This window comes from Rissa tridactyla, chromosome 2, assembly GCF_028500815.1.
Source record: "Rissa tridactyla isolate bRisTri1 chromosome 2, bRisTri1.patW.cur.20221130, whole genome shotgun sequence".
In the NCBI taxonomy this organism is placed as follows: Eukaryota; Metazoa; Chordata; class Aves; order Charadriiformes; family Laridae; genus Rissa; species Rissa tridactyla.
The window spans coordinates 72,888,707-72,911,081 of record NC_071467.1 but is presented as its reverse complement, the minus strand read 5'-3'; the positions used below and the strand labels follow the sequence as shown (position 1 = coordinate 72,911,081).

The 22,375-nt window shown below is 41.3% G+C and overlaps 1 protein-coding gene across 14 annotated transcripts in view; it reads left to right on the top strand.

Moving 5' to 3' along the window:
* The window catches only part of FHOD3 (formin homology 2 domain containing 3), a 403,988-nt gene that overhangs the window by 321,682 nt on the left and 59,931 nt on the right, over positions 1–22,375 (top strand). For 11 of the 14 annotated variants that reach the window (XM_054190223.1, XM_054190220.1, XM_054190218.1 and 8 more), the window contains 4 exons: positions 84–134; positions 4,870–5,084; positions 11,910–12,209; positions 15,904–16,793. In XM_054190223.1, coding sequence (XP_054046198.1) covers positions 84–134; positions 4,870–5,084; positions 11,910–12,209; positions 15,904–16,793 — 1,456 coding nt within the window. The remainder of the gene's footprint in view (positions 1–83; positions 135–4,869; positions 5,085–11,909; positions 12,210–15,903; positions 16,794–22,375) is intronic. The other 3 variants (XM_054190222.1, XM_054190213.1, XM_054190216.1) reach the window with 2 other exon arrangements.

Genomic DNA, 22,375 nt, shown 5'->3' with positions numbered 1-22,375 from the left:
GGTTTCTCCTACTGTGCTTATACTTCTGTTACTTACCTTATTCTTCTGGTTTCCTCTGCAATTTACTACAATTTTCTTTTTAGCCGTGATTATTTAGACAAAAGAGAAGAACTAAGACAAGCAAGAGAAGAGAGGTTTGTATATAATGCATCCATCCTTCCCTTTGGTTGTTTGCACTTCCTATAGTCTTTACTGTGGAGCTGTCATGTATTTACATTTTTAACTCTGCATGCACAGAATACTTTTATTCCAAAAGACTTCTGTAAGAAAGTGATTGTTTTATTAAAGAGGAGAATGAAGTCCAGCTGTAAGCACAGCAATAAATGAAGAGCAGTGGGACTGGAATGCATAAGAATGATTGATGATCTATCTTTTATCTATTTGTGTGGGAAATAAGCTTACGCCTTTTGCCTCAGAAGTTTGCCCAAATTTAGTATAGTTACAAATTGAATAAGCCTGTCTTTCTCACCCAGTGGGTCCCAAGCTTTCTGGAGGGTCAGAAAAGGCAACTGAGGATAAAGGAAATTGGGGTCACAAGTATTGCAAAACTGCAGTTGCAGGCTGATGGGAATCGTTCTGACCCACTCCCAGCATACTTTTATCTTTCAGGGCCAAGTTTTCTTTGCTGATCTCTCTAAACATCAGCAAGTAAGTTACAAAGCTTAGCAGTATTTATCATTGCAGCATTGTTTTAGTTTTATTTAAATAGCATATTGAAAGGGACTGAGGTTTGGGGTTTTTTTTTTCCTTTCTTAAATTCGATTAAGTAGTTTAGAAACTCTGGGCTAGGCTGAGAGCTATGTGCTTATGAAAGCACATTTTTCAAGGAATACTTGATTAAAGACCTTTGCCTTTCAGTAGCTTCATCTCTACCTCCACTAGTAACTACACCCTGGAGGGAGATCTTGTTTTTACCTGGAAAGTATGCATGTTACTGAGCAAATAGTAGATGAAAAATCATCCAGATTGCTTCGGTTCTGCTTTTATGATCCCCCAGAGGTTATTCTCTGGAGACACTTTTGGATTGTCAAGAATTGGAATTATATTATCAAAGTATGACAGCAGCCATCTCAGAAATCATTGTGTTGCTACGTTTTGGTTTTGCGTTTGTTTTGTTCTTTTTTTTTTCTTTTTTTCTCCCCCCCCCCCCCCCCCCCCCCAAAATCATCACACAGAAGGCAGTTTGCTCCTGCAGACTGAAGTCTGATCTGTTGTGGCTGAAATAGCTAATATTAAAAAATGATTTTGACATCTCTAAGAGTAAGAAAAAGTGGATGGGCTTTCCTTTGTCCTTCCAGCCAAAACAATTACAAATAGTATAAAGCATTTTCTGAAATGGAACGCGTCTAAACACATAAGCATCATACACTGATATTAGCGGAGTGAAACCTTCTACAGCAAGCGTGGTCGTCAGCAAGATTTGAAACAAATGAGAAGCGAGTCTCCAGCACTTTCAAGTTGTAAGGGAACACGCCAAGTAATCTGGAGTATTTCTGGGGAAGTGTTCACCAGCAGGGCATCACTGCTGTGCAATCTGAGACCATTTCACTGGTCGTTAGGAATGTGTCTTTATCCTTAGGGCTCTTTTGAATTGAAATGTTAAACTATCAGTTCTCCCTCATAAAGAGGAAAGACACATGTTTGCTTTGACAGTATGTAAATATTGGGGAACGTTTCTGCAAGCGAAGTCTCACATCAGTAGTCTGTTACGTTGGCCTTCTGTAACTTTTTTTATTTAAAAAAACCCACCTTTGTACAAATGAAGTTTCATTTCTTATAGCAAGTTGAATGTTGGCTTGTTTTAACACAATGCAAGAAGTATAAGAAAATACTATATCCAAGGTGCTAAAATCCTAGTTAAAATCTGGATTCCACATTTCCTCCATATCAGTTTGGAAAACTAGGAGGTGATAATGCTGGGCACGTACGAAAGGCTGTGTTAAAAACACTGGTTGGTCTAAATCGTGTCAAATCTTCGAAGCGTTCTGTGTACTATCGTGTCACCCTTGAGCTCCAGAAAACAGGCACCCACTTTTCCAATGGCTCTGGGGTGGCCTCAGTATAAAGGAGAAATATTCACAGAATCACAGAACAACAGGGGTTGGAAGGAACCTCTGGAGATCATCTAGTTCAACCTCCCTGCCAAAACAGCGTCACCTAGACCAGGAACGCATCCAGGTGGGTTTTGAATGTCTCCAGAGATGGAGACTCCACCATTCCTGCAGTTTCAAGGGGTCTTGAGTGTAATGCAGCACCATTCATTTTACATGTTCTTGCTGTTTTGTTATTTGAGGCCTTTTTTCCCTTTGCTTGGTTGAATATTTTCCAGTGCTAGTTCAAAAATAAGCCAACAAAGGTGAGCTCCCAAGCCCTCTCTAGTGTGATTTACAGCTCAAGTGCTCTCCACCTGCTGGCGTTGCTGGTACATAAACATTTGAAGTCACCCTCAGGGCATTGCTTGGAGACCTAGAGAATTCCCAGTATTTTTTTTTTTTTTATCTGGTTGAAGATGATATGTGGAATATAATGTTCATGAGGCATACCAAATGGACAGCCTGCAATGTTTTGCCTCTTTGTCTGTAGAGAAGAGTCGGCATAGACATGATGATGGCTGCAGGTTGCCGTGATTTAAAGGAATATGGTAATACATACCAAGGCCATGTGTCAGTCCTGTAGTGGAGGAACTAATTGCAGCAGAGGGATGGTGGCTCATCCCTTCAACTCCTTCAGATTTTGGTCTGCATGAGACCTTTTGTATTTGAGGCTGGCATTCATTCACTGTTAAGGCATTGGGCAGAAACAAAAAATAACCTAAATAAAATTCATTTATCAAGTGTGAAGTGTTAATAACTGATTCTTGAATGATTTGTATTTCTCAGTTAAATTGCTTTGTCTGCTTATTAGACTTCCCATTTGATAACTAGTTATGCTGATGTCCTGCCATGAGAGTTGCTGTTCTGTTTCCCTTTTTTCTTTCAGTATAGTGAACAGATACACTTTGAGAAGGCAGATCTTGATGATAGTCCCCTGCTTTGCTGGTTGGCCCTGCAGCACACAGCTACAGAAGCTGAAATGTTAAAAACCGCTGAAAAAAGAGCTGAGGGCAATAAAACGTTGTAGCTCCCCCCGTTATAGAAGGATCCATCCAGATCTTTGTCGTAGTCTGTTGCCAAACTGCAAAACCCTCCTCGGTGGCACCCAGCTGGGCTGTACCTGTTTGGGCTAAGTGGTCCATCTGAATGGCTCTTTATGAGTCTGAAGTCCCATCTGCTCCTCTTGCGAGGAGGTGGAAGGCGCGACACATTAAGTGACAGAAGTTAAAAGAAAGGCCGGCTTCACAAACTGTAACAAAACATTATGCTAATGCCAGCAAAAGGCTTTCTCTATTGAAAAGGCAAAAAATCATTCTCGAGAATTGGCTTCATGTTAGAACTGTAAACAGTTCCTATTTTATAACCATACAAGTATGTGGCTTGTTATATTTTCATCCAGAGTCTGTAGGGGTTCTTTTTCTTGCAGAATTTGTTCAAAGCCCGTGCATACCTCTGGAGGAATAAAAAAAAAAAATGAGTTTGTTCTTCATTATTGCTGTTTGCAATAAAGCAAATTACCTCTGAAAACACAGGGACTGCTCTTCAAAGCCACGTTTCTATGCTCTATCTGGATGTTTGCAAATGTGCATGCGTGTGTGGCTACCATATGTACTAAGCATGTTTGTTACCACATGTGGCTGACTTCTTTACCCTGCCCGCTTTTAATGCGCCCTCGTACGCTAATTGGGGCTGTCAGTGAGGCAGAAGGGGGGAGGAGAGGTGTTCCCTGTTACGAAGTGTTTACAACAGTGAGTTATAGGAGGATGACCACAGCGTTTCGGGGACATAAGCAGTAGTCTTGATTAACCTGTTTAACAGTTCACTTGTGGGTAAGACAAACAGTCTAAAGCCCGATCCAGCTGTATTCATGAATTTATTCCTTAGCAAATAATGGTGGATAAAATTAGCAGACATCTGGAAGAGGCACATATTTCAAAGTTATTTTGGTCGAAACGTATAAAGCACACTATGAAGAATATGATTGGTAGCTGGTCTTAATAAACAGTTAGTGAGTTCTGCCTGCCTAAAATGCAAAACAGATGTATCTTTGTTCTTTTAAAGTGACTTTGATGAATAAACTACATGTGACGTCAGGTCCAAGCTATTGGATGCCTGAGTCCGGCAGAGAAATTTTTTAGAATAAAAAAAAGAAAACTTTCCATTGTAGAGTCTGGAGAGAACAAAGTGAATTCCAGTGCATTGCTCTCAGAGCAAATAGAAGCAGGTTCAGAGACTTTAGATAGTCAATCCAAACATTTATTATTGGTATTATTTTCAGGGAGATCTGTTTTTGTCTGCTGCACTGAACCATTTTCCTCTCCTTGCAGCAAGTCTCAGACTTTGGCTATTTGCATCAGTATTAAGGGGCTCTGGTTTTGGAGGTTGTTTTTTTTTTCTTTTGGTTTTTCTTCCCCTCCTGTTTTAGTTTTGGTAGAGGGAGGGCTGGGAGGAGGAGGAGGTGAAGGAGGAGGGTGAAAAGGAGGACAGACAAACGCTTCCAAAAGGAGAAAGACTATGCAGACACAGTACTATATCTAAGGACTCTCTAACTCTGCTGGATTTTGCTTTTGTTTTGTCATGAGCAATTTAACATTTTTCGGGGCAATAGTCTTTGCTTTAGCGTGCGTTTTTTGGCAGATTGAGCAGGCAGGCAGTTTAGTGCTGCACCCCTTGTGTCAGGAAGTCAGCTCATTCTCTGCAGGTGTTTCATCCATAAACAAGCATCAGCCACAGACTTCTTTTTCTTTACGGAAACCCTCTGGAATTTAACTTTCAGATACAAATACTTGGAGAGGTTGGCAGCAGAGGAGTATGAGAAGGAGCTGAAGAGTCGGAGCGTAAGCCGAGGCAGAAGTGAGCTGTCCTTGAACCTGAGATCTCCTTCAGCCCCATCCTCGCCTGTACCCAAGTGCATCAGCCCAGCATCCATAGAGTCCCAGGAAGAGCTGAAGACCCCTCCCACCCCTTGTGGTACCCCTCAGCCCTCAGAAGGTAAGTGAAAAGGAGAGCAAGGGAAGGAGTGGTGGTTTTGTCACAGTTTCTCTCGGGCTAGCAATGATTTTTGTTGCATGAGTGCAAGAATATAACCTCTGAGGTGCCAAAGTAAAGGTTCTTAATACATTGTTTCATGCTGTCTTCCTAAATTTCCTCTTTTTTTCCATAGTTTTGGATGTCTTCTAGTCTATTCAAGCAAAGAATACACTGCTAATTGTTGCTACGATTTATGTTATCATTGTCTGATGCTATTAGAATGGAATAATTGGAAAATGCAGCATACAGAGGGTCTTAATTTTAGCATCATGTTCCTTGCATATTAGAAGTTACTGAATACTAAACCAACAATATTCCTGCCAACAGATTTTGCTTATGTGGATTCTCTGAAAGAAATGCAACAGATGAATGCCAAGATTATAATAACCTTCCAGCAGAGCACAGGCTGAATGAGACAAACAGAAAAGGTCTTAAGTTGAAAGCAGGGAGGGTGTGTTGGTTATTTTTGACACCAACAAAAACTCTTAAAATTGTAGCACAAGTAGTAAAGGACTTAAAAGAGACCACAGACAATTAGTAAAAAGGAAAGTATAATTAGTGTTTGCACGGTTGGTTTGCTGTCATATAATTTATTGGTGCACAGAGCAATATTTTTTGTGTTTGCACGTCATTCTGCCACTTGCATCATGTACCCGTCCTTCAGCCTTCAAAAAAACATCCACCATACAGATTTATATTTGCGCCACATGACGTTGCATTAACATTAGGAGCTAGAATGCATGTTGGGGGTGAATTATCGCCATCATTCATTTTTATTTTATTTGATTTCCTGCTACGTGCTATTGGTGATTAATGCATTTGTAACTTGCACTGCTTGGTTTTATTGAGTGTTATGGCTGGTAGCATGCTATAAAGCAAGGCAATTTGAGAAAAAAGTTAGAGGTACTGAATGTTGCATATGTTTATCCTTACCATACTATGTAGGTGAAGTTTATTTAATTTAGGGTTATATATTTTCCCAATTATATTCCCAGTTTTCTTGTCTGGCACCTTAAAAGTCTCAGTGGAATCATTTGAACTTAAAAAACATGGATATTTTCCTGTAACACTGATAGTCAGAAACGTCCAGATGCCCATTTTTTTTTGAGTGCAATATTGCTTTTAGTGCAAATAAGCTGGATTTTTCCACCGTTAGGATTTCAGAGCTGGGTAGGGAGCAAGTATCCCTTTTATGGTGATTATTTTAACATATTTCTCCTGGAAGCATTCAAAATAAATTGCGGCATGAAATGGAGCAGCCCAATCCATTTGGAGAATACATTTAGAGCAGGTGTACGGGGCAACTTCAGGCAGCCAGAATATGGCAAAGCTATCAACACGTGGGTAGGCAGGACACCTCTGCTAAAACTTCTGGCAATATCGGTAGGCATCAGAGGGCAGCACCTGGAAGCCTGGCAAGTGGACTGCAAGGAGAGGACATATGAATGGGTCAGGGAAAGCCTCCAGCCAAGGGTAGCTGCGGGCAGGTGGCCAGAATGGCACCAGAACAGGGGCCTGGAATCTACACACTTCAGTGAGAGCCGCACGTGAGGGAAGGACTGCTGTTTCAGGCCTACCAAAAGCATTGGAAAAGGCCATGAGAAGCAATGGGCACGTGGGCAGGGCAGGCTCGCTCATCTGGAGGTGGACAGATTATTAGATACCAGCCAACAGCTGGCAGGCTTATTTATAGATTTTGTGCCATGGCCTCTAGACGATTATCTGAGTTCCTTATGCTCCGTAATGAATTAAAACCTCAGCTTTTACTATCTTTAGGAAATGTTAACAATCCTACTTAATAGGTAGGAAACTGAGGCATTAACTTGCTTAAGCCAGTTGTAGGAAAGCTGAAATAGAGCCATGGACAGAATGCAGATTACTTGCTTCCCAAGCTGTTGCTTTGAACATGGAGGTCACCATCTTCCCAAGAAAAACTGCAGAAGGGAAACACTTCTGCAGTTCTGTGTGTAGGACCTTCCAAAGACTCTGCAAGAATGGTGTTAACAGATGTGTGATATTCGTCTGCAGAATTTAGAACCTGAAGTCAAATGGGAAGTGTGTTCCTCTACTAGCAAAACAATAAGTGAATTTTGGAGTCAGATTTATTTTATGCCATTTCTGCTAAAGTGTCCTTTGGCCATCCAGTATCTACTGGGCTTAAGAAGGAAATGGATTTTGTCTGTGGAACTTTGTCCCACGCTGTGAAACGTCGCAGTATTTTTACCCAATATAAAAATCTGGACTTACAGAGCTGAAGTGTTTTCTCATATAAAACAATTGGTTCCACTAAAGTAATGAAGTCTTGTAAGACTTACTCTTATAAAACTTGGGGTATGGCATTCAGAGGAAATGAAGGCAGTCCCATAACTGCAAAATGGAACTCAGTATTTTTTTTTCAGAGGAGCTACTTCCTCCTTTGTAATTTCATTGGAGAATTTTTTATGAAGTGCACATGTGCAGTAAAGGAGAGCAACAATAACCAAGACATCTCTGAAGTCAATCCACAAAGGAATTGGAGATGAACCCTTCTCCGAGAGGAGCAGCTTTTTTAGCACTTGAGGAAGTAAGCAGGCCAGCCCAAGTGCACATTGTAGACAGCAGGAAACCTTCTGAACATACTAGTAGCTGAGCAATGTTCAAATACTGCCTAAAGTATGACTGGTGAAAGCATCTCGGTAGATGGAGAAGAGCAAAGCATGAGGGCCCAGTGATGCCACTGCAGCCCCAGTTGTAGATCACAAGGAACCGCAGTACAGAAAGTCAGAGGAGAAACTGCAGTGGGGGACAAAGAAAGATTATTTCTGACTTTATTAAGAACAAGTTCCCTACTGGTGATCACTCTGCTAGTTTTTACCATCACAAGGAATGGGAAAAAAAGATTGGGGTCAGGGTGGAGAGAGTCCTTGCTGAATTCACGGCAAAAGGAATCCTGTGCTCGGGGAACTGAAGGGAGATAACAACCAAGACTTTTAGCAGTGCTTGAACAATTGAACGAAAAGGGCTTGGGTAGGCATAGCCTTCTTCAGACTTACTGTATGCATCCTCAAGAGACATTTAGCATTTGTATCTCCCAGCTCCAAGTAAAAAGCAGAGCAAATAGAAGAAGATGCGGTTGGCTAATCTATTACCCTGGCAGGGGATTAGATGTGGGCCCAGAGGGATGTTTGTTCTCTCTGAGGGCTTATAGGACAGGAGGCCGTTGAGGTCCTGTCAGCAGGTACTAAGGATACGACATCTTATGTCTGCTTCATAGTTGATTTAGAGTTTCTCTCTATGTTCCTGTATAGCATTACAAGTTCGTAGCCACGTTTTTCAGAAGGGAGCAGCTTGCTGTCCTCTCTAACCTCTCTCTCAAAAGAGGGTTATTGCCAACATCTGATCAGATCAGGTTGCTAGGGCTTTATGTGGTCAAGTCTTGAAAATGTCAGAAGATGTAGGTTACGGCATCTCTCAAAATGACAAAATCTGTACACATTTACTGAGGGACCCTGATACAGTTTCTTTTAGTGATGAGGTTACACAGCATCTTTGGGAGATTTCGTTCTTCCAAGAAGTCTTCACATTTTTTTCCAGTAATACATTTTTAGAGATTAAGTTCTGGCAGAAAAAGAATTGGGCATAGGACTGAAAAATTAGTCCTTAAAGCCACATTCAATTTTTCTCCTCCTGATTAATCCAATTGCAAGTAAAAGTTCTGCTAATTTAAAGACCCCAGTTCACTCATTTGTTTTAATGGTGGAGGGGGAAAGCTAAGCCTTGAGAGAAGTGTGAAAAACAGCATATGCAAGTGAAAAGAGATTACTACTGAATCTGGCAGTCCCAGTTTAGGTCTTAAGAACTGTATATGTCTAAGAATTGAGGGGGTTTTTTTTAAATAAAACGTGTTGCTTATAATGGCATCACACTTCTTAATGTCTCGGGAATGCCATCTTTACTGTTGATGCTGTTTGATGTGACCATGCTTTGCTTCCCTGAGTCTTTGCGCTTTCCACCAGCACAAGTCTGAAGACCTGGAACAGAGCCTGGTCTGTTATTTAAATCTGTTGACACCTGCAAGGTTGCCACTTAAGAGTAGTGTTTTGACTGGTGTGAAAATCGATCCAGTAGATATGGGACTGAAAGTTACAGCTCATTTCAAATAGGCCATCACCAAGCATTCTCTGAGAATTGTATTTTTTAACATTTTTTAGAAGCTCTCATCAATATCAACCCAATGGATTACACGATGGAACTGAAAGTGATAGACACACGTCTACCTTGCTGGCTTTGTTCTAGTGTTCGCTGACAGATCTGATTTTTGAACTGCTTTTTAAGGAAAGCGCTACTGGACTTAGCTCACTGTTTATATGTTATTTGGGTTATGTGTGGATTGTTTGACCTAATCTCAAAAGAGAGAGAGACAGTCAAAATGAATGTCACCGTATGCCTGTTTTGTTCTAGAAGTGCTTAGATTTTGATACTTCTTGAACTCAAAAGAGCAGCCTGTGTCAGCATATTGCTCTTTATTCTTTGTTGTATATTAGATTCTGCTAAGATACTGCATCTGTCTGGTGTTTGTGGGATATTTCTGGTATGAAGAGTACCCAGAATTTTTCTGAGCATTCCTATTTTCTCAGCCATTTCTTATGTATCCCCTGACTTTATCCTATTGAATGTTCAGTGTAGCTTTATGACAACAAAGATGCCATAAGCATTAGCAGTCTTGACCACGTTTTAGTCAGCTTCTTTCTCCACCTGAGCTGTTGAGTTGAGATTTTTGGTTATTGCACAACGGCTTTTGGGTTTTTTTAGAGAGAAACATCTAAAATTCATACAAAACTATGGTCATTCAAGGATGAATTGTTGTAATTTGTATATATGGTCCATTGCAGCATGGCAAGCTTAGTCTTTCATGCTACAGTACCATGTTAGTTCCAGGATCTCCTGAAGGATTCCTAAGCTTGCATCTCAGTTATATTCAGAAGTTGGCTTGACTTTAAAATGCTTTTGTGCTATACCTACACACTGACAGCTGTGGTCAGAAACACACCACTGGGATTCAGAGTGTCTGCCAACTTCTTCTTGCCAGCTGTCTGCAATTTTGATTTTCTCGTAGGCACGTGCAGAGCTGCTCTATTGTTAGACTTTTAAATGTCCTTTATGTTGAAGAGGGAGAAATGTAAGCTTCTAATTGGGAGTGTTTTAAAACATCATAGAGGGGTTTGAGTGTGCATCGACTATATTAAACATATTACAGGTACATTTCTTTTATATATATGCATTCTATACACATGTCTAGTTATTTAACTAACTACACATTTAAAATCAATTGTGAAAGTGTATGAGCTTAGCTCCAATGAAATCAGTGGCAAAAAAAATAATGTGCCGTTTTGTACGCTTAAATTATATGAAATGAAGTGGAATACTGTGGTACTGAAGATGCATTAGTGAAAGCTAATTTAAAAGCATGTGTGTTATTGTAAAGATAGGCACAGGCATTGCTAAAAATCATTATTCTTTGTATGGGTGTCTCAGAAACTAGGATAGGCACACAACATGAAACAGTCTTAAGAAAACATTGTGACCTTCATTATTTTGGCTTATGCTTTCTCAGGATAAATCTGTTTACCTGCTTCCTAGAGGACTAAAACATTTGGATTACATTCCAGTGTGATACTTTTTTTTCCTTCAAAGATTCATGGAGTTTTTTAAGCCAGTCTCATCGCATATTATGCAACCCAAAGACCATGATGAGTCCAGAAGACTCTTTTGCAATATTGTAATGAAAAGTAGTTAACGGAGGCAGAAAAAAACAAGAATGATTTGGTCATTGTAGTTCAGCCACGCTACAAGATTTAGTACAGAAGGAATCTGGGGAGTACGCAGAACTAACATGCATGCCCATTTTCATCACTCTTGCATGGCCATTTCAGTTTTCAGAAAACTGTGAGCTGCTTGATGTGAATATGTGTGGATGCTCTTCAGTTTCTTTGCAGCATGCAGAGAATATTTGCATGTGAAAATCTGCTGTTAGAGCTAAAATGAATGAATTTCACTGTCAATGATAAAGCAGGGAAGAAGAAACCAAGTATACTATCAACAGTGTTTGCTGTGTGCCAACCGATCAAAAAGCTCGTCATACACCATATGCCAAGCAATTGGAAACTAAATTTGTGCCATATGCCAAGCAGTTGGAAACTTTGTTCAGTTTTGATGTGGCTATTCTGAAGTAAATGTGCATGAAAAAACATATGCTTTTCATCAGCCAAATGTGTGACAGTGCCATTTCCAGACTGTGCCATTCAACTGTGTTAATAAAACTAATATTTGTATTTTTTTGTTGAAGTGTTCCTCATCAGGTGAAAAAAGAATCCTTCCAGAACCCAAAGAAAATTCAGCCAAAACCCACAATCTTCCTCCTTTTTTGTTTTTTAAAAGATCTCTTCCTTCCTGGCTCTGTCTAGGCACTGAGTTGTCATTGTCATACTCAGGTGGGATGCCCATTTTCTGCTGGTTCAAATCCTTATGCGAGTCCAACACTCCAGCTGGGGAAGTACGTATAAAAACAGTGGGCTGACTCCAGAGAGCAAGCGAGGGGGTTTGCCAGGCCGCTCTCACGTGCAAGGCTGTTGTCGCACAACATTCATCAGTCTGTTGCTCCTAATGTTCAGCATGCCATGGACTTGCTTTTTATTTTCTTTCCATAAGGCACTTGTACAACTTTTGCATCGCTCTCGTTTAGAGGGCTGAGCCTGAGACAACTCCGTTGTTAAGTGAATCTCTTTCTCCCGTTGTTCTCTCCGCCAGTGAGTGCCAGTGAACCCGAACCAGAGACAGAGACAGAACCAGAACCAGAGCAGGAGGCTGAGGCCGAGCAGGGAACGGAGACACCCAAGGAAATAGAGGCTACAGAGGTGGGACCAGAGAGTGAGGTGGAGCAAGGACCAGAGAGAGAGCCAGAAGAAAGTGCAATACTCAGTGAAAAAGAGAGGCAGAATGAGGAAGTGAATGAAAAAGACAACTGCTCTGCATCCAGCATATCCTCAGCAAGCAGCACTTTAGAGAGGGAAGAGAGAGAGGACAAGTTAACCAGTGACAATGAAACTGGTAAAGTGAAGCTTTTTCAATAATGAAGGGTTTCTGGTGGAAAAAAAAAATGTTACATTAACAGCTCTGTTATTGTGTTAATTGGCTAACAAACCCTTTGCGCCTATCTAAGACTTTCTTCACCATGGCCAAGTCTGATCTACTCTCTGCTTGGAAATCCATAGACTTTGATGGGGTTTCTATGTTTGAGGGACAGTAGGGCATTGATGAAATGAGGTTTCCTTTGACTCAAGACCATTTTCTTCCCCTAAAATTAATATACTAACTATTGAATCATCATGTTGCAGCAACTTGTATTTCTAGCTCCCTGAAAATTTATTTGGGTTTTCTACACGTAAAACAATGAGATGAGGGGTCATGCTGACATGATTTGTCATGAGATACCAGATACCTTTTCTCATCCTTTTAGTGGAAGATGAACAATGAGGGCTGTGATGTTTTTTCCTTCCCTCTGGTTCTCCTGTCTTGGTTAGGCTTCAGAAAACAGAGAGAGATACACAGGACCTGCTGTAGGTAGGTCTGGACTGTGGCCATCTTTAGCTCATGTGGAGGAGGCACATGAAATAGACGTTGTCTGGAAAAGACCAGCTCTGGAGTGACCAGTAGTTCTGGTCAGATATGTCACCAGACACCTGTAAAGGCCCAGCCTGGAAAACACGTTAAGAAACGGTTTTCTGCTTGGAGAGATAATGACAACCAGAGCTTGTCATGCAGCCCAGGCAGGGAGGGAGTAAAAAGCAAATTTTGACCTTTGTTCATTAATTACTCTTTTCCCCTTTCTATAGTGACATAAATGAATGTAATGTAATTAGGGCATTTGGTTCCCAAGTTTTCATAGGGCTGAACAGTGGAGTGCGTTGTCCTAAGTTTTCTAAATTCTAGATAAGAAAACAAGAATAGTGTCAGAGTATGAAATAGTCTTGCTCTTTCCTGACAGAAGAGGGATAACTCTGAATCACAAGGGTTACCTCACAGAGCTAAACTTTCAGATTGTACTGTTTGTGCTTAAACCTTATCACTTTTTTTATGGGAAGCATTCAGGTAATTTTATTCTAAATCTAAGAGCAATCTTCTTTTCAACCAGCACAGAGATTGAGTTACTTAGAATGCTATTGTACTCTTAAAGAATGTAGATGGATATGTATGTAGGAAAGGGAGGGGGGAGGTATGACAGATGAAGGATGTCGTTACACTATGGCATAGTCCAAGACAGTCTAAGTGCAAGTAAAGGAGAACAGGTTACAGATTTTTTTCCCCCTCATCTTGTCTGTTACCAGCCTGTTACCACTCTAATGAAGTGCTTATGTACTTTCTGTTTTTTTGTTAGAAGCTAAGAAACGTACCCTGTTATTGAAAAATCAACATCTTAAAATTGACCTATGTTACCAGTAGCCCAAAGATTTATTATGTTGTGCGAGGTAGGAGGTTCATGTAGTGAGTTGTTTGCTCTCTAGTAGGTGAGGAGATTTGGAAAGCAAACAAGAGCACTTTCTCCAGCAGTTCCCACATTCCCAACAAACAGTTTGCCATTTATGAGGTGGCCATCTTGGTGAATTTGTCTTCCAGCAAGTCTTGTTCCTCCAATGGTATTTCAAAGCTTCACCTGTGGAGAGGAGGGCAGAAGAGGCCACCAAAGTAGCCAGAGTCTTCCCAGCAATAATTTTTGATCAGCGAGGGAAGATGGAGGCAGACTTGGGGAGACAAAATTGGAGATTGTGTCTGGGGGAATTCTAATGAGCAGTTTTGCAAAGGGATTAAATCCTGGAGGATCCCAGCTGGTGAAACTGAGAGCGGGTGGGTCATGTGGGATTTGTAGGAGAGATCCTGGGAGCAGTCGTGAACATCTTTGAAGGAAAGGCTGAGAGTAGGGGTAAATCCTCTGTGGGGACTCAGCTGGTTAAAATCTATGGTGTAGGGAAGGAGTTGTCTAGTCATGTTGTCTAGTGACACTACCTCAGAGACAAGTCTGAGAGACTACCTCAGGTGACAAATCTTGGTGAGAAAGCAATAGCATGGATAAAGTCTCAGGAAAAATAAACAGGTAATGGAAGTAGTCAAGCCTCCTGCAGAAAAGTAGAAGGAAACAGTTTTGGAGGTCGTATCCATTGCTGAAAAAAATGTCTTTCCTTTGTCTGGAATTAAACCTCTGGGCTCATTTTGAAATGTGGTTTAGAGGTTGATCTGAATAGGGGTGGGAGTCATTACTGCCCAGATGCTTTGTGCTCTGAGACATGTCCTACATTTTAACGTGGTCTTACTTTTAAGAGGAGGGGGGGGGAAGTTATGGGGCCCTGGATGGGGATCTCACTGAGGGGACACCTTCTCAGAGCACAGGGTTAGCTGTCATGGTAAGAAAAAAACTCCATTGACGAAAGAAGTCATGAAATATGTTTAAAACTCTTAAGTATTGAAAAAGGTGGGAGCGTAAGGGGAGAAACAGAGATAAAATGGAAGTTTAAAAGAAAGGGCAACTGACAGGTATAAAAGAAAATCTTTAAACACAAGGGGACAAAAGGATTTGATTGCCTAGCAATCAAAATAAAATGTGTTTAAGAAATAGAGTCTATAAAAAATATATTAATAAAATGTGTAAAGACTATGGGGAACAGAAGGAATCCTGTACAGGAAATACAGTAAGTGTGAAGAATTATCCGATGCCCGCTGGAAAAAGAAACACCATAATTTTTAGACACGTTATCCACAATGGTTAGCAGTCTCATATTCAGAGAAATGTAGTCAAAGAGTTGCTTACATCATTTATTTTTACAATTTCACTGTTATAGTTTGTTATTTATGGTGCTGTCTCAAACACGTTATTTTGTAGATTATTGTTGAGAAAAGCAGTAGTCAGAAAGATGAAGCTTCATTACAGTGACATGTTAAATGGTTGTGATGTGGAAAGAAGGCCATTAGGCTTTCAGGGGCATCATATATTACGGGGAGCGTAACAGTGGTTGATGAGCAGCGTTTTGAAATATCTTTTATAAAGGTGCTCATATTCCTAGAAATAGCTTTAGAAGTCTTGCTTATGCTTATACTACTGAGTTGCCCTGAGAGCTGCACCCTGGGTATGCAACCTGCTCTGGGATTCAAATAGTCCATGTTGTAAAGATGACCCAGGTATCCAGCCTGGAGGTCTGAAGAACAGTCAACTGTGAAACCTGTCCTCCCCTAGCCAGCTGGGAGGGAGGAGGAGGAGGAGGAGGAGAAGGAAGCAGTTGCATGTTCACCCTGTCATCAGCCAGGGAAGATTCCTTTTATAACGAAGTTTTGCTGGGGTGGTTCCAGTTTATGGCCAGGTGAAAAGTAGGATGATAACCTATTTTGTGCCATTGTCATGATATTTAAGCCCCGTTCTGGAATACTAAAGGTTCTGAGCATTTATGCACTGTATAAATGAGCTGGGGTAGTAACTACAAAGTGAAACCTGACAGATTTCAGGAGAAACCTGAAAATCCTGACAGTTATATAGTCCCTCACAAGCTAGTCCCTCACGAGAATTACTCCCAGCCCACCAAGATTGGGCCATATACCAGCACTGTCACCTATTTCAAAATTTTCTACTGCTTGCCCAGTTTCAGACTAATTGTGCATGTGTGTCCCCCAAATTTTTTTCTGGTGGGTTGAAGATTGTTCTTGGTGCTCTGGTTCCCTCCCCTTGACTCTTCCCATCTGTGTGTGTGTGTGATTGCAGGTCCATGGTCGCAGACCATTCAGGATGCTGGTGTGAATGAGCAGTGCAGCAACATCCTCAACAACAAGCGGTTTATGCTGGACATGTTGTATGCGCATAACAAAAAGCCCAAGGATGAAGAGGAGAAGGAGCTGGAGGCGAAGGAGGAAAAGAAGGAGACGGAGGAAAGCGAGGAGTCACTCACTAGCCTAGCCAGTAGGATCTCTATCCTTCAGGCCACAAAGCAGGCCAAAGACGAAAGTGTCAAAAAGATGGAGATCGGAAATCTGGACAACCAAGGCAGCGTGAAAGCCTTTGCAGAAAAATTCAACAGTGGTGAGCTGGCCAAGGGGACAGCCATGCCTGAAGATGAAATCAGTGAACAGGTCCCTGAGAAAACGCCAGCACAGCCAAAGAAGGAATCTGACTACATCTGGGATCAGCTCATGGCTAATCCTAGAGAACTTAAAATCAAAGACATGGATTTTACGGACTTGGGGGAGGAGGATGATGTAGATGTGTTGGACATGGATATGGGTCCTGGGGACTCCCTTGTTCCCCCTCCTCCACCTCCACCTTCTTTTCTGGGTTTGCCTCCTCCACCACCTCCCCCGCTGTTTGGATGCCCACCTCCACCTCCACCCTCTGCTAATTTATTGGCTCCTCCTCCACTGTTCAGCTCTCCTCAGGGTTTAGGGTCACCCCAGGTTTCTAGGGGTCAGCCAGCATTTATAAAGAAGAAGAAAACCATCCGTCTGTTCTGGAACGAGGTACGGCCATTTGAGTGGCAGTGTAAAAACAACAAACGCTGCAGAGAATTCCTGTGGTCGAAACTGGAACCCATTAAGGTGGACACTTCCAAACTGGAGCATCTCTTTGAGTCTAAATCCAAGGAACTGCCTGTCACAAAGGTACAGCTCGTATTCAGCTTGCTATTATTTTGCTATTGTATTGGTATTCATTCTGACTTAGATCTGGGTGATTTATGTTGTTTATATGAAAACAGTGGAAATTACTGGATGTGTTTCTAGCTTGGCCTATGACGGAAGATATTCCATGGCCTGAAACTGGGAGATGAGGCTAGGGTGGTGTACGTGCCAAGCTGCCCTCATATCTCAGGTCTACTGGTTTTGGGATATCACTTCAGGTGGGGAACACCAACAAATTTTACATTAGGTTGTTGGTAGCTGACTGCCAAACTAGGTACTGAAATGTGAAATATTTTCTGTTACATTCATATAAAGGTCACAAGGTGATGATTCATATTTGTGTATTTGACAGTTTTTCACTTGGTCATATTTTCCTAATCATTATGTGGAAAGGTTAGAGTATCAGACTGGGTCTGCTGCAAAGAGCCTACACACGTGCTTTGTTCTGAAGGATCGATTTATCAGCTGGACCAAGTTTACAGCTAAACTCTGCAGGGGTGTTGGGTTTTTGTTTTACACTGGTGAACAGGCCTATTTTAAATCCTTAATTTGTACAATGTGGCTATCCAAATTTTAGTATAGAAGCTGGCACAGGAAATACCTCTGTAACTAGGATTCCCTTTTCCTTAGGAGCATTGTCATAAAATAAATTCACAAAGGCTGGTGACATGGCTGTTTAACATTAGACTCGACAACAAAAGGAAGTCTTTTATAGTTACATTTAGTAGGAATTTGAAGTAGCATTAAAAAAGTTATTAGCTCGAACATTTGTTTTTCGTGGCTACATAAACTCTTTTTCTTCTAAGCAGAATAATTGGTACCAGGGAAACAATGTTTTTTTCCAGTTAAAATGCTAGTAAAAGATGTCCATCTCTCTTAAATAAATCATGTGTGTGTTTTCTATGTATGCCTATATGTTTTATAGTGACATAAAAACCAGTCAGTACCTTGAATATTTTACTTCTCTTTGGCTGGCAAAAGTTGTTATATATACTATATATCATATATATTATTGTTTGCTCTTAATCTGGGGAGACTGGATGTCTCACGTTGAAAGTTCTCTGCATCACTTGTTTGGGTTATTAACTCAAAATTTTCTAATAGTCATTCTTGCTTTTCTTGGCCAAATGTAAACATTGTAATTTGAACAATCAAGCCCTGATTAAGTACCTAGCAAACAACAGGTACATAAATACATGGCTGGTGTAGATCCTGCCATCGCTGTTCTTAACTGAATTTTTTGTGACACAGATGCATGTAGATCTGAAACGTATGGCGTAGCAGCTCTAAAAACACATTCAGCTGATCGTTCATTTGGGCAATGCTGAGATTAATTTCTCTCTCCCTGTAAATACAAATCTGCCACAGATGATTCATAGGTGGAAGGAATGAGAGCGTTTTCTTAGATTCATAAAACATTTAATTCCTCTAATTGATTGTGGAATTATGACATATTTGCCATTTCCAAACTTTAGCTTTGTGTTAAATGCCAGTATTCTAATGGATCAGTCTGGCTGATTCTTAATCTTCTATTCTCACCAAAAAATTTTTGATAAAATGTTGAACTATTGGAATTTTGACTTGTTTATTTATCCAGTCATTTACCATGCACGTTCCCAAACTACCTTTGGCCATTTTCCCCCCACTCCCCTCACGCTTGCTTCCCAAACCTGCCTGGGCTGCCTGGTGCTTTGGCACAGCTTTTGGCTTCTGGCTGGAAGATGAGTGAGCAGGTTTCTTTGAAATTAGTGCAAGTCTGAGGAATGATTTAGGTGGCTGCTTTCCTCTTGGAGACTAATAACTGCTCTCTGCATGAGACGTTATACTTTTGGCTCTCTTTCCACCCCATCCCATAACACAGGCATAGAAGTCTCATTGTCTCTGTAGAGAAGACAGTGGTGACCAAGGAGTACCGTAGTGGAGGTCTACTCAGACTTCTGAGACTCCTGCCTGGTTTTGGTGAATACCAGCAAATTTTCTGGAGTAGGAATGGTCCTTAGATCAAATGAGAGTGGGAGTAATTAAGCAGACCGCTGAATCCGTAAAAGACTTGAGGTTTGGTACGAAGATTGCACTCAAATTAGGATAGCTCTCGCTTTTTCCAGACTGCTTGGTTTATTTCCAGGGAGTACATTCCCCGTTGTGTCTCGTTTCTCCTGTCCAATGGCTGCAATCCAAAACAGGTTTATTCTATAATATTGTAAAGTCTGACTCACAGCTCAGTTGGTTCAGCTGAAAAAAAAAAGCACGGAGCAACAAATCAAAAGTCAAACCTCCAGATTTCATAGCAATAGATGGAAGCAGGTGCATGGAAAAGGAACAGTCCAGAAGGATGAGAGGAAAAGCGAAGTCAGGGTGTGTAGGGGGGAGCTTGGCTCTATCTTGTGCGTATGCTCTTTCATACAGCTGTAACCAATTTTACTCCAGTTTCTAATCCTTCACTGTGATTTCCACAACACACAGCTATAAACAGCTACTTCCTGGCTCATGAGAAGTTTTTCATTAAACACAATAGACTGCAATAAAATAAAGTGGATTTTAAATTGTAGGGTATAATATGGGAGTTCGGGGGGAAAGGCTGGGAGGGGAGATTCTTGATTTTAGGAGAACTTCTGCCACTCTGGACAGCTTGCACGTTGGTTATAGTTAGTGGAGCATCTTCAGTTGCAGAGCGTTTATTTTCTGGCATAGAGGACCACAACATTCTGTTTGGGAATAGAACGAGAGTGATCAGGTATCCCCTCCAGGCCAGTGTAGCATTTCTTTCCTTCTCACTCCGCCAAACAAAGCAGGTATTTTGGCAAAGCACTTCAAAGTGTTTATTTTTCTGTGAAGAGAAATGAAAACACACAGACACTACTGAACCAAATGCTTCAGCCCTTCTGCCATCCACTTGGTTCTGCGTGTCATTTGAAAGTATTATTCTGCTGACTCATCTGTACCGTGTGGAATACAGTGATGCATCATGTGCCCAGACATAAAAACTAGTAGGACTGAAAAATTAGGGAATATGTTTTCACGTACACGTGTATATACATGCCTTTTTAAAACATTTGTTGCAATTTGAATAAATGCCAAGGCAAGCCATAAATGTGGACCAGAATTTCTGAAAAAAAAAAAAAAATATATATATATATATGTATCCTGGACAAACTCGGCGGTAGCTGAGTGATTCCATTTTAAATCCCCAGTGCTAAATCCTTGCTAATTGAGATAGAAATTAAAAAATGTCCATCTCGCTATTAAGGGATTGGCCCTTTTTTTTTTTCTGTACTACTGATGCAGATTGTTCTACAAATTTAAATGCAGGAGATACTTCTGACTTGATGCTCATATATAATTACTTATATGACCACTGGAATTAATTAAAGAAAAGAGGCATTTTTTAGACTATGTGCTCATCAGACCACAAATCACCTTCTGTGGGATGGTAACAGGTTTTGAATAACCTGTCTGGACTACACAGCCTTCAACAGAGGCAACAGAATCTGGCCAGTTAGGTCTTGTAAAGGATCAAATTCACTGTAGTTGTTAATGTATTGCAGGAACGTTTGCTTCCCACAAATTATACCACCTGATATATTTATATTTTATAATTTTTGTTATTTACATTTAATAATGTAATAGTCAGAAGTTCAGGGCTTACGTTACACAGTGACACATTAAAATATAAAATCAAGTGCATTAGTGTATGATTCCCTCAAGCATTTGAAGTCATTCTCTGTTAATGACCTTATAAAGCACAGTCTGAAGTCACCTAATATTGCAATAGAAATTAATAGTTGTAGCGTATTTTAGCAGTCAGACACTTACACACGTGCAATTTCATTGCAGACGAAAAGGAATTCTTTTCCTAGCAGTAGGGTAATAAAGTTCATGGTAGTAAAATCTGTCTTTTCTTCATCCTTTTATTCATTTGGAAAGGATTTCTTTGTAACTCAGCCATCGTCCCCAAAATGGACATAAATCTCTTCTGCCCCTGTTTTTGAAAAGAGTTACTTACCCCAGATTTTTGTACCCCATGTGCAGTTATAGCTCTGGAAAATACCCACGTGCTCACATCCCCTGTACGGCTCATCTGTCTCTCGTAACTCATTGCTAAGGAGCAAGCGCACTGGTGCAATCGCAGTCATCCCAGCGGTTAGCATCATGCGTCCCCCAAATGAATACGTCGCTCTTGTCAAACTTAGGAGCCTAAAAACGGAGCTCACTTACCCTCACCGCATGTGGGAAGCCTAAATTTAACTCCTTTCCCCCAGCCTTTTCCCTTCTGCTTAAATTCTTTGGAGCTGTGTAATTCCGTGCTGCCGAGGACAAGGTAAAAAGTGGTGGTTTAAAAAAGGCTCAGTGCGATACAGACTCAAGAGGAAGCGCAGACTCTGGTGAGCTCCACTTGTTTTTATGTGGTCTTGGCCACTAACTGTGGTCCTGAAAATGTGATTAATGGCCCTGGAAATAAAAATGACTGCTTTAAAGGAGAAGCTGCATATCAGATCCTTCAGGTAGCTCCATAAGAAAAAGAGGACTCTGTTACTCAAAGAAGGGAAAGTTCAAGAAGGCTTCAGGGATGCTTTTAAGGTGTTAGAAGAGAGCAGTTCTGACAGAACTGATGTATAAAAATTGAAAACAAATGTTATCTTTGCTTTCCTAAAATTTATCCTGTTTACTGCAAAATAGGTGTTTCTTTTTAAGTTAAAAAAAACCCAAAAAACCTCTTACAGCTTTCACAGATCATACACATATGGTGGTCCCCAACTCCTGTAAACTGTGCTTGCCTTCACTCTCATCTGCACACAGAAGTTGCATCCTGCCACATTAATCGTGTTGGTATGATGAAAGGGCTGTGGTGCCGCGCGCGTGCTGGGGTGGGTGGGCGGGCATACCTCCTCCTGCGCAGGCAAGGAGCTGAGCTGTGCCAGAAAGGAGGCATCTTTGTAATGATACAACTGCATTCCCATTATGGGCTGACCCACAGCTGGAGGTACTTTGATAAAATCGAATTTACTAACTTAGTTCTTTCAATGCAGAAGCAGCGTGCAGACCTGGCAGGAGGGCATTTTTTTGACTCAGTGGTGGCTGTGGTGCAGACCCAAAGGATGCGGAGAAGAAAGCTTTGTGGTCTAAAAAGCAATCCCGAGCATAGATCGAGACTTGGGGCAGTTAAGAGCCTCCTCCAAATCTCTTGGCTTTCCCCCAAATCCACAAGAGATGCAAGAGGCACTACTGCTGTAGGCAACAGGGATGATTCCCTGTTCTGAGCAGTTGTGTGGGCTGCCACACTGCAGCCTGGGAAAGAGGGATTGCTTAGTCTCTCTCTTTGCCGCTTTGAGGTGCATCAGTGCTAAGGCTGCTGCTGCCAGAGCCGCTAAACACAGCCCAGATAACAGGCTCTCCAGGGAGGTCACAGTCACATCTCTGCAGCCTGGGCCTTGCTGAAATGTGGGTTTGTACACCTTGGAGCATGTCTGTGCCTGCTTCCATCAATGTGCCGGTCTTCTCCCTGCACTCCTGTGCTTGACAGCATCCCTCATCCCATCTCTGATAGGGCAAAGGAGAAGGGCAAA